General features: G+C 37.9%; 1 protein-coding gene across 2 annotated transcripts in view; it reads left to right on the forward strand.

Annotated features, from left to right (window-relative positions):
- LOC120527688 (gamma-aminobutyric acid receptor subunit beta-1) overlaps nt 1-16,557 on the forward strand; it is a 559,006-nt gene that overhangs the window by 459,810 nt on the left and 82,639 nt on the right. For both annotated transcript variants that reach the window (XR_005633393.1, XM_039751390.1), the window contains exon 7: nt 6,888-7,040. Coding sequence is in view for 1 of the 2 variants with exons in the window: in XM_039751390.1 (XP_039607324.1) it covers nt 6,888-7,040 (153 nt within the window). In the remaining variant the exon portion in view is untranslated. The remainder of the gene's footprint in view (nt 1-6,887; nt 7,041-16,557) is intronic.

Here is a 16,557-nt window from a genome sequence, read left to right on the forward strand (position 1 = left end):
AGATTAAATTCTTAAATACCTTTTAATTAACTTCTCTTAAGCATTTTTTGAACTCATAACAACTTTTGTGGACTCTCTGTGAACTCTTCAAGTAAACTTTTAACCAAATTGAACTCGATTTGAAACCTTATCGGGATTCGCTGGGTGCGGTCAACAACTCCTAACGATGGCAGGATCAGTGCAAGGAAACTGGATATGCAGGGCTCTTACCTGTCTTGTACTAGCACTTTGCCTACTATCAACGATGATTCCGCCGGTCTCAAGCCTGTATCAGTATTCGGCGGCGGATCTTCTTCGACTTCGTCCAAGGATGACTGGATCTCCTATGGACGTCCTGTGAACCTTCCCGGACATCTTTTTTCAGCCACGACGGAGATATATCCACTGAGGCTCCCATCGGAATTTTCAACAAGATACTCGAGCTCCAGTAACCTCTTACTGGTCCACTTCTCGTCCACTGCTGAGGCCATCTGGCAGAGCTTCGGATCCGAGTGTGTTAGCCAGCCTAGCTACGGTGGCTAGCGCTCCTGCTCATCTCAGCGAGGATACCATCAACTTTGCTCATCTCAACATCCGTTCCCTCTCAGGAAAGACCCATCTCATTCAGGATCTTCTCAGGGATCGTAACATCGACATCCTCTCTCTAAATGAGACGTGGCAGCAACCCCAGGACTTTACTTTGCTCAACGAAGCAACACCTCCCGGGTTTGTTTACATGGCGCAACCTCGCAACTCTGGTCGTGGAGGAGGTCTCGCAATACTCTACCGCGAGACAATGCGAGTTATGCCGCTGACAGTTTCTTCCTATGGTTCATTTGAGTCTCTTGTCTGTCAACTACCTGGCTCTATTCCCACCATTGTTGCAACTATTTACCGTCCCCCTAAATTCAACAAAGAGTTTCTGATTGACTTTTCTGCTTTTTTAGCTTATTTGTCCTCGTTATCTTTGAACATAATAATAATGGATGATTTTAACATTCATTTGGATATCAGTAAGTCCTTGGCGACCAGAGATTTCATCTCTTGCCTTGATAATTTTGATTTTCAGCAGTTTATGGAAACCCCAACACATTCCAAAGGACATATCTTGGATTTAATTTGCTGTACTGGACTCACTCCGAATGACTGTACTGCGGAAGAATTTCCCTCTTCAGATCATTTTCTCCTTACATTCAATATGACTCTTACTATCTACACCATCAAACTTCTTCGTGTAATAACTTTTAGGAATCTTAAAAATATCAACATGGACAATTTTCAATTAGGTATTGATACACTTGTGGAATCATTACAAACCATTTCTCCGCCAGACTTAGTTAACTTTTATAACGAAGGACTTCTTGACATTTTGAATTCGGTAGCCCCACTCAAAACCCGATCAGTTTCATTTACACACACTGCCCCATGGTTTACACCAACTTTGCGCATTTTAAAATCTAAGGGTTGGCAATTAGAATGGCTATACAAGAAGATAGGTCTCAATGTTCATAAAGAAATGTATTCCAGCCATATGCATCACTATAGGGACAGTATACGGCATGCTAAAGCTGCCTATTTTACTGCCCTAATTGCTTCCAACAAGGGGAACTCTGGAACACTTTTTTCCCTGCTCAGATCACTAACAAGTCCCCCAGACTCTCTTTCCTTGCACTGCCTTTCTAACGAATTCTGTAACACTTTAATGACATTTTTAATGATAAAATCCAGGCAATACATTATAATTTAGGCTCTGCTGCTACTGACTCCACCACTGATGATTTTCCTCCTCCTACTCATTCATTTTCCATGTTTGAGCTTCCCTCCACCTCAGAAATCATGGATCTCATCAATAGCTCTAAGCCTTCGACCTGTCACCTGGATCCAATTCCCACTGCTCTGGTTAAAGTCTGCCTTCCCTCGCTAGCTCCTCTCATTGTTTCAATTATTCATTTGTCACTTTCCACCGGAATTGTTCACCAGTCTATGAAAACTGCAGTGATTCACCCCTTACTGAAAAAAATTGGGGTTGACCCTACTGACTTCAATAATTTCTAATCTTCCTTTTATTTCAAAGGTTCTTGAAAAAACTGTGGCTTCCCAGCTACATCAGCATTTATCTGCTAACAGTTTATACGAACCATTCCAGTCAGGCTTCTGACGTTTTCACAGCACTGAGACGGCACTAATTAAGATCACTAATGATCTCTTAGTGGCTGAAGACTCAGGTCTAATCGCAGTCCTTTTTCTTCTTGACCTCAGTGCTGCATTTGACACTGTCTGTCACTTCACCCTACTAAAAAGGTTATCTGCACTAGGTATTTCTCACATTCCGTTAACCTGGTTTAAGTCATATCTTACAAACAGAACTCAATTCATTCAGCTGGACACATGTACCTCCACTCCCACTCCTGTAGTATCTGGGGTTACTCAAGGTTCTGTCCTTGGCCCCCTGCTGTTTATCATTTATCTGCTCCCTTTGGGTGTCATTTTTCGTAAATGGAAGATAAACTTTCATTGTTACGCGGAGGACACCCAGTTATATATCTCAACTTCACCATCTGCATCGCTTCCACCATCCTCACTTACTGATTGCCTTGCTGAGATTAAGTCCTGGTTCTCTTCTAACTTCTTGAAGTTGAACTCCAATAAAACTGAGGTGCTTCTTATGGGCACGAAATCTGCAATAGCGAAGGCATCAAAGATCTCAGTATTAATAGACAACACATCTGTTACCTCTACAGATCAGATAAAAAGCCTTGGTGTAATTCTGGACAGCACGTTGTCTTTCCAGTCTCACATCAGTTCTGTTACTCGAGCAGCTTACTTCCACCTGCGAAACATTAATCGCCTGTGTCCATTTCTGTCAAATCACTCTACTGCCATTTTAGTCAACAGTTTGGTCACCTCCTGCCTGGATTATTGCAACTCACTTCTCTTTGGTCTGCCCCAAAAGTTACTACATAAACTTCAACTTGTTCAAAATTCGGCTGCTCGTATAGTTATTAAATCACCCAACTCTGATCACATCACACCCGTTATTCAGCAGCTTCATTGGCTGCCAATAAAGTTCAGGGTCAACTACAAAATTTTAGTCCTTACATATAAGGCCATTCATAATCTTGCCCCCAAATATCTCTCACAGCTCCTACAAGTCACTAAACCCTCTCGCATGCTCAGATCCTCTTCTTCCATCAACTTAAATAATCCACCAGCACATCTTGCCACGATGGGATACCGAGCATTTAGCAGATCAGCACCTTCCCTATGGAACTCATTACCTGCTTACCTTAGGAACATGTCTACCCTTCACCAATTCCAGGCTAATCTCAAAACTCATTTGTTCAAAATTGCTTATTCACTGTAACTGTTATTGGTGTTTTATCTGATGTGTTACTTGGGTTTTAAATTTTCTAGTTATTGAATGTTTTTATTTTTTTTAACCTGATTGTACAGTGACCTTGAGTTTTTTGAAAGGCGCTCTAAATAAAATGTATTATTATTATTATTATTAATGATAATTTGATATCATAATCATAGAATGCTTTAATGATTATGCTTCTACATTTCACCACTGCCTTTACATGAATGAACACATTATTTTCTTACACAGACACTATTCTACTATACTATCTAGTCTGGCATAATGTTTCCATCTGATCCAAGGCTTCGAGTATCTCTGATAACTTTTTCATGGACAGGAGAACAGCCTGGTAGTAAGGACTTATAGAAGTACTACTTGTAAATAGTGTATTATTATATATGTAATATTAATTTGTAAAACTTACAATATTATAAGTAAGTTATAAGTATTTGAATTACAGATTTTTTTAAATAATGATGAGTGGCATCCCAATTCAATTCTCTCAGTATCCAAGTGTTGCTTTATATGGAAAAACTATACTCTGATTAATCTACTATCAATTCAAGCCCTTCTTTTTTTTGATCTATGACCACAGAAAAGAAAATAAGAGAAACAAAATCATTATTCAGGTTGCAATACCAGGAAGATGTTCTCAGTAAATGTCTTAAATTACTATTAGGCAGCTTGGCATGTTCATTAAGACAGATAAATTGGGAGTTAATTTCTTGTCACCGATCAGAGAATGTTTCACAAATCGCCTGGTTTTTTACAGTGGCAGTTTCAGCAACTATAGATATTGATCACAAGTAACACATATACACTTGCTGTGACTTTACTTAATTTTTTAAACTCTTTTTTTGTGAACCTTGTATAAATATGGACTTGTATAAATTCTGTAAGCTGTGTATGTTAATTTAACACCTTAAGCAAATGCTTTCTTAGCACATTATTTAATCTACAAAAGGTAATAGATATTCAGCATGCAAAGCTGTTTTACTGTATATAAGGCTTTAAATCTTCAAAACATGCTTATCAAAAAATAAAAAAACTATAGATATAAATAGAGATCACAATTTGTAACACCATTTGTAAAACATTTTCATACTACCCAGTTTCCCCATTTGGAAGGTGTCAAATTAATTGCTAAAATTAAATATTGTGAAATTCAAAGGTAAATAGCAAATGTAAAGTTTAAATGGCAAATCCACCTTCTTTCTGAACTTTCTTTTTGTTTTTTAAGAAACAAAACAAGACATGGGTAGCAGGAGCAGTTCTTAGCACTGCTCCTCTAGGAAAAGTAATAAGCTCCGGATGGAATTTCGGTCTGTCATAGGATGCCCCTACTGATTTGTCCTTAGATACAAAAGTAAAATAGAAAGCATATGTAAAAAATATATAAGTTAGAAATGTTATAAGTCTGGATCTGATATACCATTTTACAGTGCACTAAGTAGAATACCAATTTATTATTAAAAGTTTTTGTCTTAAGGCATTAATTTGATTTAATATTTAATTAGTATGACTATTTTTACCTCACGTGTAGATGAGATGTTTTTTGCAGTCCTCTGCTTGATTTACTTCTTAATATCATCCATAAGTAGTTTGGTTGCCTTGCACAATTAACCTAACATACATGTTTATGGTATAGAGAAGAAACCTAAAGAACATCCTACTAAACTCAGAGAAACTCTATAAACACCGCACAAACAGTGATCTGACTGGAAATTAAAGCCTTGAATATTGGAGGATTAAGGCAGCTTCATTAGACATGTTATAATGTGAACAAATAAATTCTACTTGTAATTTTCAAATCCAGCATTTAGATTATTTACTGTTTATATTTAATATTTGCCATTTTTACTCAACATTTATGATTTACACTTGATATTTGTCATTTAATTTGATATTTGCTATTCACACTTGACATTTGCTCATTTGATAGTGCTGCTAGCTCCATGTAGAGTAAGGAAGGTTCTCGTCATGTCAGTGAGATTTTTCTTCTGGTACTGTTCTTTCTTCTAAGGCTCTAAACATGTGAAAATCAGTTTAGCTTTTCTAAACTGGACAGATGTAAGAATGGCTATGTACATGACTGCCTTGCAACTAACCTTCAAAGACAGGCTTTGACCTCCAGATACTATTTATTAGACTTAGTGATTTAAGGAAATAGATGACTGGGCACATAACATTTGCAATTGACATTGTTCATTTATACTTCACATTTTCAATTTGTGTATCACTATGTCACTTATGATGTGCAGCTTTAAGCACATTCTTATGGAAATGAAAATAATGCATGGTATTTTCTGTAAATAAATATACAACATTATTCTATGAGAGCCCTTTGACTATTTTACGATCACTCACGGAAGTGAATGCTTGTTCAAGTAATCTTATTTATCATACTTCTTGTAGAAAGCGTCATGCTTTTTCCTATCAGGGCTTAGATTCTGTTTTGACCATTTCATGGAAGCTGCCAGAATTGTTAGGATTAAAGACCTTTCCAAGCTCAAAATTATATTTCATTCCTCCCATTTAACTTAAACTAACAAAAAATCATTTTAAAAAATCCAAGCTAACATTTTTAACTATTTTATTTCAACCTTTTATTTACTCTGGGTTTTTTTTTTTTGCGCCTTTTATTATATTTTCGTCCACATATTGTTTTCCTTTGCACACCTAAAGGCTGCTTCATTATCAACACATTTTGTTTGAATTATAATTTATTTATTTATTATGTGCAATTACATTTTCTTTTTTATTTTATCTTTTTCAGAATTATGCATATTCAACCCTAGAGTATGCTATGCATACGCATATGCTATATACCTATATATGCACATACATTAAACATTTCTTCACATATGCAAGATATATTTCACAACATGTACTGTATTTGTCTGCTTGCTTCTTGAAAATAAACATTTGAATTGTAATAATCACAGTATTTAAGATTTTGTTTTATGCTTGTTTGCTAATGGGATAGTGCATAACTTATTTAGAAGAGAGAGGTTGATGGACATCTGCACTATTTGACTATATAGACTTTTGTATTGGCTAGGAGACCTACAAATCTGAGTGTTGAAAGTAAAGTCAAAGTCAAAAAAGGAGTGTGTCTAGACTGTTCAATTGTGCAAAGAACATTTGGACATAGTTGGCCTGACTTTGCAGTGCTATGCAAACAGCAATGGAAGAGACACTTGAAACACTCCCATTTGAAAATAAAATCACAATAAGACACAAAGAAAGACTAAGCTCAAACAAAGTTCAGTCAAGCCACCCCACACCTCATAAAAAGATGAGTCATAATTTTAGTAAGTAAGCAGCAGATGGAATGTAATTTAAAATATCAAGTAGGGTAGGTTTCGAGCCATCAGTCTTTATAAATATTAATTCTCACTTGTTGAAAACAATTTTGTAATGGTATCATGGTCTTTGCATGAATTGCATAAATTAGTAGTATATTTAATGTGCATTATGATTAATTTATAAAAAAATGTCTATAGGATTCATATTTATAAAGCTTATTATTGCATTTTCATTTTAGGCTCATATCCCAGGCTTTCTCTGAATTTTCAGCTGAAAAGAAACATTGGATATTTCATTCTACAGACCTATATGCCTTCAACTTTAATCACCATTCTGTCTTGGGTTTCCTTCTGGATTAACTATGATGCCTCTGCTGCACGAGTTGCCCTGGGTATGTAAATTTGTACTTTTCAACTCTGAGGTTTTCTGTGTGTGCAGAGATATATTAATTATTTCTAGGGAAGTACAGTAAAAATAATAATTTAAATGTACATTTTATAAAGATTGAGTGATCCAAATGTAAAATGGTTCTCTTTCAAAAATGTATAGCATTTTACAGTATTTTATAAAAGTGATTGTGGAAGCTACAGCATCAACTATAAAGAATTACAGTACATGATGTTCATTCAAAAGACATACTTTCATAGATTTTTGTTAAACCTAAATAAATATTTCTGCCTAAATTTTTAGCAATCCCCCTTTAGTGTTGACAAAGTCCAAATACAAAATAAAAAGAATATTTAATGCTCCTATATTCATTTTTTTCTGCTCATACACTGCCTGTCTGTGATTGTGCCCAATTGCCTTTACTCCACATGCTATCAGAGACATGTGGCTTAATTTTTAAGTAACTCTGAAAGTCTACAAATAGTAAAAATTATTTTCTTGCATTTCCTGCCATTATATATCTATATTTATTCATGCAATTTCATTCCTATTAATTCAGTTATGGATTCACATAAGAAGGAACATATAAAGGCAGCATCACGTGTAAAATAAGGACAATCCTTTGGCAGAGAACGTATATGTTGAAAGATACATTCATGCACACACCTATAACCTCACACTAGTCCATCGTAAAGTATTCATGATGTTACAGGAATACCACAGAATTACATTATTGTAACATGTCATCATATGTCATTCTTGATCTATTCTAGTAATTTCGCTGGGTAGCTTTGATACCTTCTTGGTTTCCAATTTATTTCTGTGGGAAAGATATGAAATATTCTGTCCTCTTAAGAAGGCCTTCAGGGTTTCCCAGAGTATTCCTGCAGAGACCTGAGGATGTATTTGTCTCTAGAAAAAACACTGATTTGTTTTGATATAAATTCTATACAGTTCTCGTCTGCTAATGAAAGTGGGTTAAGACGCTATCTGTGAGGTGAGTGTGTGGGGCATAATGATTTTAGCTCCAAGATCAGAGGGGCATGGTCAGAAATAACAATAGCGTCATACTTGCAGGATTTAATCGTAGGCAAGAAATTGTTATCTACAAAGAAATAATCAATTCTTGAGTAGCAATGATGCCCTGGTGAGTAGAAGGAATATGCTCTTGAGTTTGGGTTTAGAAATCTCCAGGGGTCTGATAAGTTGTGGTCAGTTACAAATTGTGTAATTGTCTTTGCAGTGTTAGATGTCATCACCCATGTTGCAGGAGACCTATCAAGGTCTGGATTTAAAACACAATTGAAGTCCCCAGCCATTATAATTTTATGAGTGTTCACATTGGGAATGGATGCAAAAACATTTTGGATGAAGTCCCTATCATCCACATTGGGTGCATAAGCATTTATCAAAATCACCCCCACCCCACCCATTATCCAACCCACTATATCTTAACTACAGAGTCACAGGAGTCTGCTGGAGCCAATCCCAGCCAACACAGGGCAAGGCAGGAAACAAACCCCGGGGAGGGCACCAGCCCACCGCAGTATCAATTTCACTTTAAAATTAAATAAATTACCCATGACAATCATGTATCTCCCTTCAGGATCAGATACAACATCTGATACTACAAATGAGACTGTTCTATGGATAAGAATTCCCACACCTCTAGTATTTTTTTTGTAAAGCTGGAATGGAACATTTGGCCAGTCCAGTCTTTTTGCAGCCAGAACTTAATAAGTGGGTCTCCTGTAAAAATACTATTTTAGCATTTAGACCCGTTTAGTGAGAGAATAATTTATTTCTTTTTAATTCATGATTTAGGCCTTTAACATTCCAGCTCACAAAGTTAACTGTCCCGTCTTGGAGACATTGATTCTGAATTTCTGATGTCATTTTGTGGTCTTAACATCATATTTCATTCTAAATACAGTGGTGTGAAAAACTATTTGCCCCCTTCCTGATTTCTTATTCTTTTGCATGTTTGTCACACAAAATGTTTCTGATCATCAAACACATTTAACCATTAGTCAAATATAACACAAGTAAACACAAAATGCAGTTTTAAATGATGGTTTTATTATTTAGGGAGAAAAAATCCAAACCTACATGGCCCTGTGTGAAAAAGTAATTGCCCCTTGTTAAAAATAACCTAACTGTGGTGTATCACACCTGAGTTCAATTTCCGTAGCCACCCCCAGGCCTGATTACTGCCATACCTGTTTCAATCAAGAAATCACTTAAATAGGAGCTGCCTGACACAGAGAAGTAGACCAAAAGCACCTCAAAAGCTAGACATCATGCCAAGATCCAAAGAAATTCAGGAACAAATGAGAACAGAAGTAATTGAGATCTATCAGTCTGGTAAAAGTTATAAAGCCATTTCTAAAGCTTTGGGACTCCAGCGAACCACAGTGAGAGCCATTATCCACAAATGGCAAAAACATGGAACATTGGTGAACCTTCCCAGGAGTGGCCGGCTGACCAAAATTACCCCAAGAGCACAGAGGCGACTCATCCGAGAGGTCACAAAAGACCCCAGGACAACGTCTAAAGAACTGCAGACCTCACTTGCCTCAATTAAGGTCAGTGTTCATGACTCCACCATAAGAAAGAGACTGAGCAAAAACGGCCTGCATGGCAGATTTCCAAGACGCAAACCACTGTTAAGCAAAAAGAACATTAGGGCTTGTCTCAATTTTGCTAAGAAACATTTCAATGATTGCCAAGACTTTTGGGAAAATACCTTGTGGACTGATGAGACAAAAGTTGAACTTTTTGGAAGGCAAATGTCCCGTTACATCTGGCGTAAAAGGAACACAGCATTTCATAAAAGAACATCATACCAACAGTAAAATATGGTGGTGGTAGTGTGATGGTCTGGGGTTGTTTTGCTGCTTCAGGACCTGGAAGGCTTGCTGTGATAGATGGAACCATGAATTCTACTGTCTACCAAAAAATCCTGAAGGAGAATGTCCGGCCATCTCTTCATCAACTCAAGCTGAAGCAATCTTGGGTGCTGCAACAGGACAATGACCCAAAACACATCAGCAAATCCTCTGCATGGCTGAAGAAAAACAAAATGAAGACTTTGGAGTGGCCTAGTCAAAGTCCTGACCTGAATCCAATTGAGATGCTATGGCATGACCTTAAAAAGGCGGTTCATGCTAGAAAACCCTCAAATAAAGCTGAATTACAACAATTCTGCAAAGATGAGTGGGCCAAAATTCCTCCAGAGCGCTGTAAAAGACTCATTGCAAGTTATCGCAAATGCTTGATTGCAGTTATTGCTGCTAAGGGTGGCCCAACCAGCTATTACGTTCAGGGGGCAATTACTTTTTCACACAGGGCCATGTAGGTTGGGATTTTTTTTCTCCCTAAATAATAAAAACCATCATTTAAAAACTGCATTTTGTGTTTACTTGTGTTATATTTGACTAATGGTTAAATGTGTTTGATGATCAGAAACATTTTGTGTGACAAACATGCAAAAGAATAAGAAATCATTAAGGGGGCAAATAGTTTTTCACACCACTGTAACATCGATTCCTAGAAGCATTCTAGAGTTATAGATGTACAGTGGCAGGAAAAAATATATACGCCTTTTTGAAATAACTTCATTTATGTATGAATTTCGCTTATAATATTGTCAAATCTTTAAGTTAAATTCATGAACAAACAAAATCTGCTTTTACCAATCTCATGCAACTTATTGTATTGTTCTCGTACATACTGAAACATCATTATGTATATATGGATTGTCTGTATAAATGGAGATGATTTAGTGCTGTGGTTGCTCTCCCAGCCAAGATACCTCAGAAGGCAAAAGGTGGAATTCTCACTGAGGTTAGAAAGATCTCAAGAGTAACATCTAAAGGCTTCAAGGAATCATTGACATCTCTGTTCATGAGACTACCATACAGAAAGCATTGAATAGGTGAAATGGTGGCAATGGAAGCACACCAAATAGGAAGCCAGTGCTCTCCAAGAAAAACATCACTACATGCTTGAAGTTTGCCAGTGACCATCTTGACACTCCACAGTGCCACTCGGAAAGTGTTTTGAGGACTGATGAAGCAAAGGTTGAATTGTTCAGGAAGATTATTCAGTGCTACATATAATGTAAAAAGTACACCGCATACCAGCATGAAACCATCATCCCAATGGTAAGATGTGGTGGAGGGAACATCATGATTTAGGGCAGCTGTGCTGACTCAGAGCCCAGTCAGCTTTCCATCATGGAGGAGAAAATAAATTCCCAAGATTATCACAGTATCCTGAAGTATAATGTCAGGTTGGCTATGTAGCAGGACAGTCACCCTAAAGATCAAAGTAAATCTTCCATGGAATAACTTCCAAATAAAATCCACCTTTTCGAGTTGCATAGTCAGAGTTCAGTCTTTATCCCATTAGAGATGCTGTGGAATGCCCTCAAGAGAGGCATTCACATCAGACTTCCTAAGAATATGGCTAAGCTGAACTAGTCCTGTAATGAAGAGTGGTCCAAAATCTCAACTAAACATTGTACAGCTCTGAGCCACAGCTTTTAGAAGGTTATTGCTGCCCAAGGATGTTCAATCAGTTATTAAATCCAAGAGTTTACTTACTTTTTCCACAATATACTATGAATGTTTTGATGGGTATGTTCAATATAAACATTAATTGTTTATGTATTATTAGCATAAGAATATTGTGTTGGAGTGTGGCACGGTGGCGCAGTGGTAGCACTGCTGCCTCGCAGTTAGGAGACCTGGGTTCACTTCCCTGGTCCTCCCTGCGTGGAGTTTGCATGTTCTCCCTGTGTCTGCGTGGGCTTCCTCCAGGTGCTCCAGTTTCCTCCCACAGTCCAAAAACATGCAGTTTAGGTGCATTAACGATATCCTAAATTGTCCCTAGTGTCTGCTTGGTGTGTGTGTGTGTGTGTCCCCTGTGGTGGGCTAGCACCCTGCCAGGGGTTTGTTTCCTGCCTTGTGCCCTGTGTTGGCTGAGGATTGGCTCAGTAGTTAGGATATAGCGGGTTGGATAATGGATGGATGGATGGTTTTGTATGTAAAGGTTGTTCGGTCCCTGTACAACCGGTGGCAGAGCTTGGTCCGCATTACCGGCAGTAAGTCAAACCCGTTTCCAGTGAGAGTTGGACTCCGCCAGGGCTGCCCTTTCTCACCGATTCTGTTCATAACTTTTATGGACATCATTTCTAGGCACAGCCAGGACGTTGAGGGAGTCCGGTTTGGTGGGCTCAGGATTGGGTCACTGCTTTTTGCAGATGATGTTGTCTTGTTTGCTTCATCAGGCCATGATCTTCAGCTCTCTCTGCCTCGGTTCGCAGCCGAGTGTTAGGCGGCTGGGATGGGAATCAGCACCTCCAAATCTGAGATCATGGTCCTCAGCTGGAAAAGGGTGGAGTGCCCTCTCAGGGTTGGGAGCGAGATCCTTCCGCAAGAGGAGGAGTTCAAGTATCTCAGGGTCTTGTTCATGATTGATGGAAGAATGGAGTGGGAGATCAACAGGCGGATCGTTGCAGCGTCCACAGTGATGTGGGCTCTGCATCTGTCTGTTGTGGCGAAAAAGGAGCTGAGTCGTAAGGCAAAGCTCTCAATTTACCGGTCGATCTACGTTCCTACCTTTACCTATGGTCATGAGCTGTGGGTAGTGAACGAAAGAACGAGATCATGAATACAAGTGGCTGAAATGAGTTTCCTCCACAGGGTGTCTGGGCTTTCCCTTAAAAATAGATTGAGAAGCTCGATCATCTGGGAGGAGCTCAGGGTAGAGCCACTGCTCCTCTGCATCGAGAGGAGTCAGATGAGGTGGTTTGGGCATCTGATCAGGATGCCTCCTGGACGCCTCCCTGGTGAGGTGTTCCGGGCACGTGTAACTGGGAGGAGGCCCCAGGGAAGACTGAGAACACGCTGGAGTGACTATGTTTTTCGGCTGGCCTGGAAACGCCTCGGGATTCCTCTGGAAGAGCTAGTAGAAGTGGCCAGGGAGAGGGAAGTCTGGGCATCTCTGCTCAAGCTGCTGCCCCAACAACCCGATCTCGGATAAGTGGAAGAGGACGGATGGATGGATGGATGGTTTTGTATGTGCTCCTCTGTGCTGGACTGGTATGATTGCCTCATTTTGCCCATTGCTGTTCAGCTTATCATAGTCTTTAATAAAGTTCAGCAGGAAAGACAAAAAGAGTAGTTCAAGGTGTTAGTTTCAGGACAATAGGAAGATCTAATATTAAACAAAAATAGTAATCTAGGATGCCCAATTGATCAATTGATTACTTGTTAAAAGTAATATCTTATGACATTCTTCCATCAATCATGATGTGGTGTTGCCAGCTCATTCACTACCAACTGTGCTTCATCTGTAACTGTTGTGTTGTTAACCTTCTTCCTTCCGCAAGCTATTGCTTCTGTGTGAGTTTTTCACCCTTATATGTTGTGTACTTTCTCGTTCCTTCCTCACGAGAATCCTTGAAACTCTCTGCTCAGATAAACAATTTGCTAAAAATGACCAGAAGAACAATGTATTGTTATTGTTTTATTTTGATGTTTATCATTATTAATCATTTAACCATACCCAAACAAAATAACTTAACAAATAACAAAAATTCACCACGTTTTCACCATTGACCATACACCTGATGTGGGATTCTACTTGCATCAATTTTACCTTTTGGAAAATAAGTAAGCCTAACTCTTTGTATGGAAGAGAAAAACAAACACCTTTAATTTTAAAAAAGTAAAAAATAAGACAAAGAAGATGTGTTTGTTTTATCTAGTAATAGCTTATTCTGAATATGCAAATTGAACACCCAAAGGTATATGCTAGGGATGCTCAGCTCGATCGGCCAATATCTAAATTGCCTGATTTTTGCTAAAAAAGACTCCATTGGTGATTGGTAAATTGACCAGTATCAAAAAACAATCTTTTCAACACCTGCTTTTTCAAGATTTATGGTAATTTAGTTTCAGTCCTTGAAATATTAGCCTTTACATTAAAGAAAGTGGAGTAATAAAGTCAATTAGACTAACAGCAAGAAAAGCTACTTTAATGAATTCAGACCTTTTTATTTTGTCCACTGTTTGAGTTTGGACAGTGAGCTTGTTTTAACTCAACAGTTTACATTTTTAATTGGAAAACAAAAAGATAAAGGCAAATTTGAAATTGCTGCTTAGTAAAAATAGGCTTGTTAGCTCAACAGCAAAATGTGTCTTATAAACCCAGTGGTGTAGTGGTGTCTGGAGAAGTGGGTATACTGTAAATTTAGCCCTCAAGTTTTTTTGCGGCCTACACAGCAAAAGAAAAAAGTGCCCCACTATTAAAAGTGACAGTCTTACATATTTAGTTACCACTAGAAAGGAACAGTACTATTTACATCTGCTGCCTGACTTCATTCACTTCCAGGATCATTATGAGATCAACAAACCAGAGATGCAGATTTTGCAGATCTGTCTGGTTCATAGATTACAGAGTGATTCAACTGCATAATGCATACATTTTCTTACTGTCACAGTGTGTGGAATGAAAAACAGCGTATACCCTGTATTACACTGCAGCGTATACCCATAACAAGGGGATTTAGAAGTGGGTATACACTGTGATGACCTAAAAAGAAGTGGGTATACGCCATATACCAGCGCATACCCTGGACTACACTACTATATAAACCTGTTAAGTATGTTAGTCTTGTGTCTTCTTGATAAACAACTTATGAACTTTTCATACATTTGCAGCTTTTTTAAAGATTTGTAGTATGTTTATTATGTGTTTTCTGTGTGTCTTATAGCATACATTTTGGTAAGAAACAATTACTACATAGTTAAAATGGTAATCCATATTTATAATTACACCTCAAGAATTACGAATGTCTAGCTGATACACTGAAAAAGAAAAAAAGATGTCTGTATAAATGTAGTAAATGTATATTTTAGCAGCAGAAAAGGTGTACAGCAATTGGCATTAGGCCTCTATGCATCTGGTATGGAGGAACTTAGTGTAAAGTGTTTTTTAAAGGGGTAAAGGAAAAAAATCAGTATCAGAATTGGCGGAGGAAGTAATATGAAATTGGAGATCGGTAACTGCCTTAAAAAACCTGATCAGAGCAATCTTAGTATATGCAACCAAAACCCATGATATATTAATATTCACAGTAACAAAGAAAAGTCCATATTCAATAATGACATTATATTACATTGGTATATACTGTACATTGTTATTAATAGAAATTTCAGTGTGACATGCTTTATCTATACTAATAAAATGCAAAGCCCTCACTGACTGACTCACTCACTCACCCACTCACCCACTCACTCACTGACTCACTCATCACTAAATCTCCTACTTCCCGTGTAGGTAGAAGGCTGAAATTTGGCAGGCTCATTCCTTACAGCTTAGTTACAAAAGTTAGGCAGGTTTCATTTCGAAATTCTATGAGTAATGGTCATAACTGGAACTTACTTGGAATGTAACTTGAACACAACACATCCTCCAAATACGAACCTGATTGAAAGAAATAATGATAATTAAATCCTTGATGACAGCAACGCTCATAACAGTCACAAAACAATTACATTGACAATCATGTTACGTTATTCTTAAAATGTTCCCTTTTCTTTTTCATAACTTCTTTAACACACTACTTCTCCGCTGCGAAGCACGGGTATTTTGATATATATATAGATATAGATATATATATATATATATATATATATATATATATATATATATATACAGTGGTGTGAAAAACTATTTGCCCCTTCCTGATTTCTTATTCTTTTGCATGTTTGTCACACAAAATGTTTCTGATCATCAAACACATTTAATCATTAGTCAAATATAACACAAGTAAACACAAAATGCAGTTTTAAATGATGGTCTTTATTATTTAGGGAGAAAAAAAATCCAAACCTACATGGCCCTGTGTGAAAAAGTAATTGCCCCTTGTTAAAAATAACCTAACTTTGGTGTATCACACCTGAGTTCAATTTCCATAGCCGCCCCCAGGCCTGATTACTGCCACACCTGTTTCAATCAAGAAATCACTTAAATAGGAGCTGCCTGACACAGAGAAGTAGACCAAAAGCACCTCAAAAGCTAGACATCATGCCAAGATCCAAAGAAATTCAGGAACAAATGAGAACAGAAGTAATTGAGATCTATCAGTCTGGTAAAGGTTATAAAGCCATTTCTAAAGCTTTGGAACTCCAGCAACCACAGTGAGAGCCATTATCTACAAATGGCAAAAACATGGAACAGTGGTGAACCTTCCCAGGAGTGGCCGGCCGACCAAAATTACCCCAAGAGCGCAGAGACGACTCATCCGAGAGGTCACAAAGACCCCAGGACAACGTCTAAAGAACTGCAGGCCTCACTTGCCTCAATTAAGGTCAGTGTTCACGACTCCACCATAAGAAAGAGACTGGGCAAAACGGCCTGCATGGCAGATTTCCAAGACGCAAACCACTGTTAAGCAAAAGAACATTAGGGCTCGTCTCAATTTTGCTAAGAAACATCTCAATGATTGC

The sequence above is a fragment of the Polypterus senegalus genome, chromosome 4, assembly GCF_016835505.1.
Source record: "Polypterus senegalus isolate Bchr_013 chromosome 4, ASM1683550v1, whole genome shotgun sequence".
Classification (NCBI taxonomy): Eukaryota; Metazoa; Chordata; class Cladistia; order Polypteriformes; family Polypteridae; genus Polypterus; species Polypterus senegalus.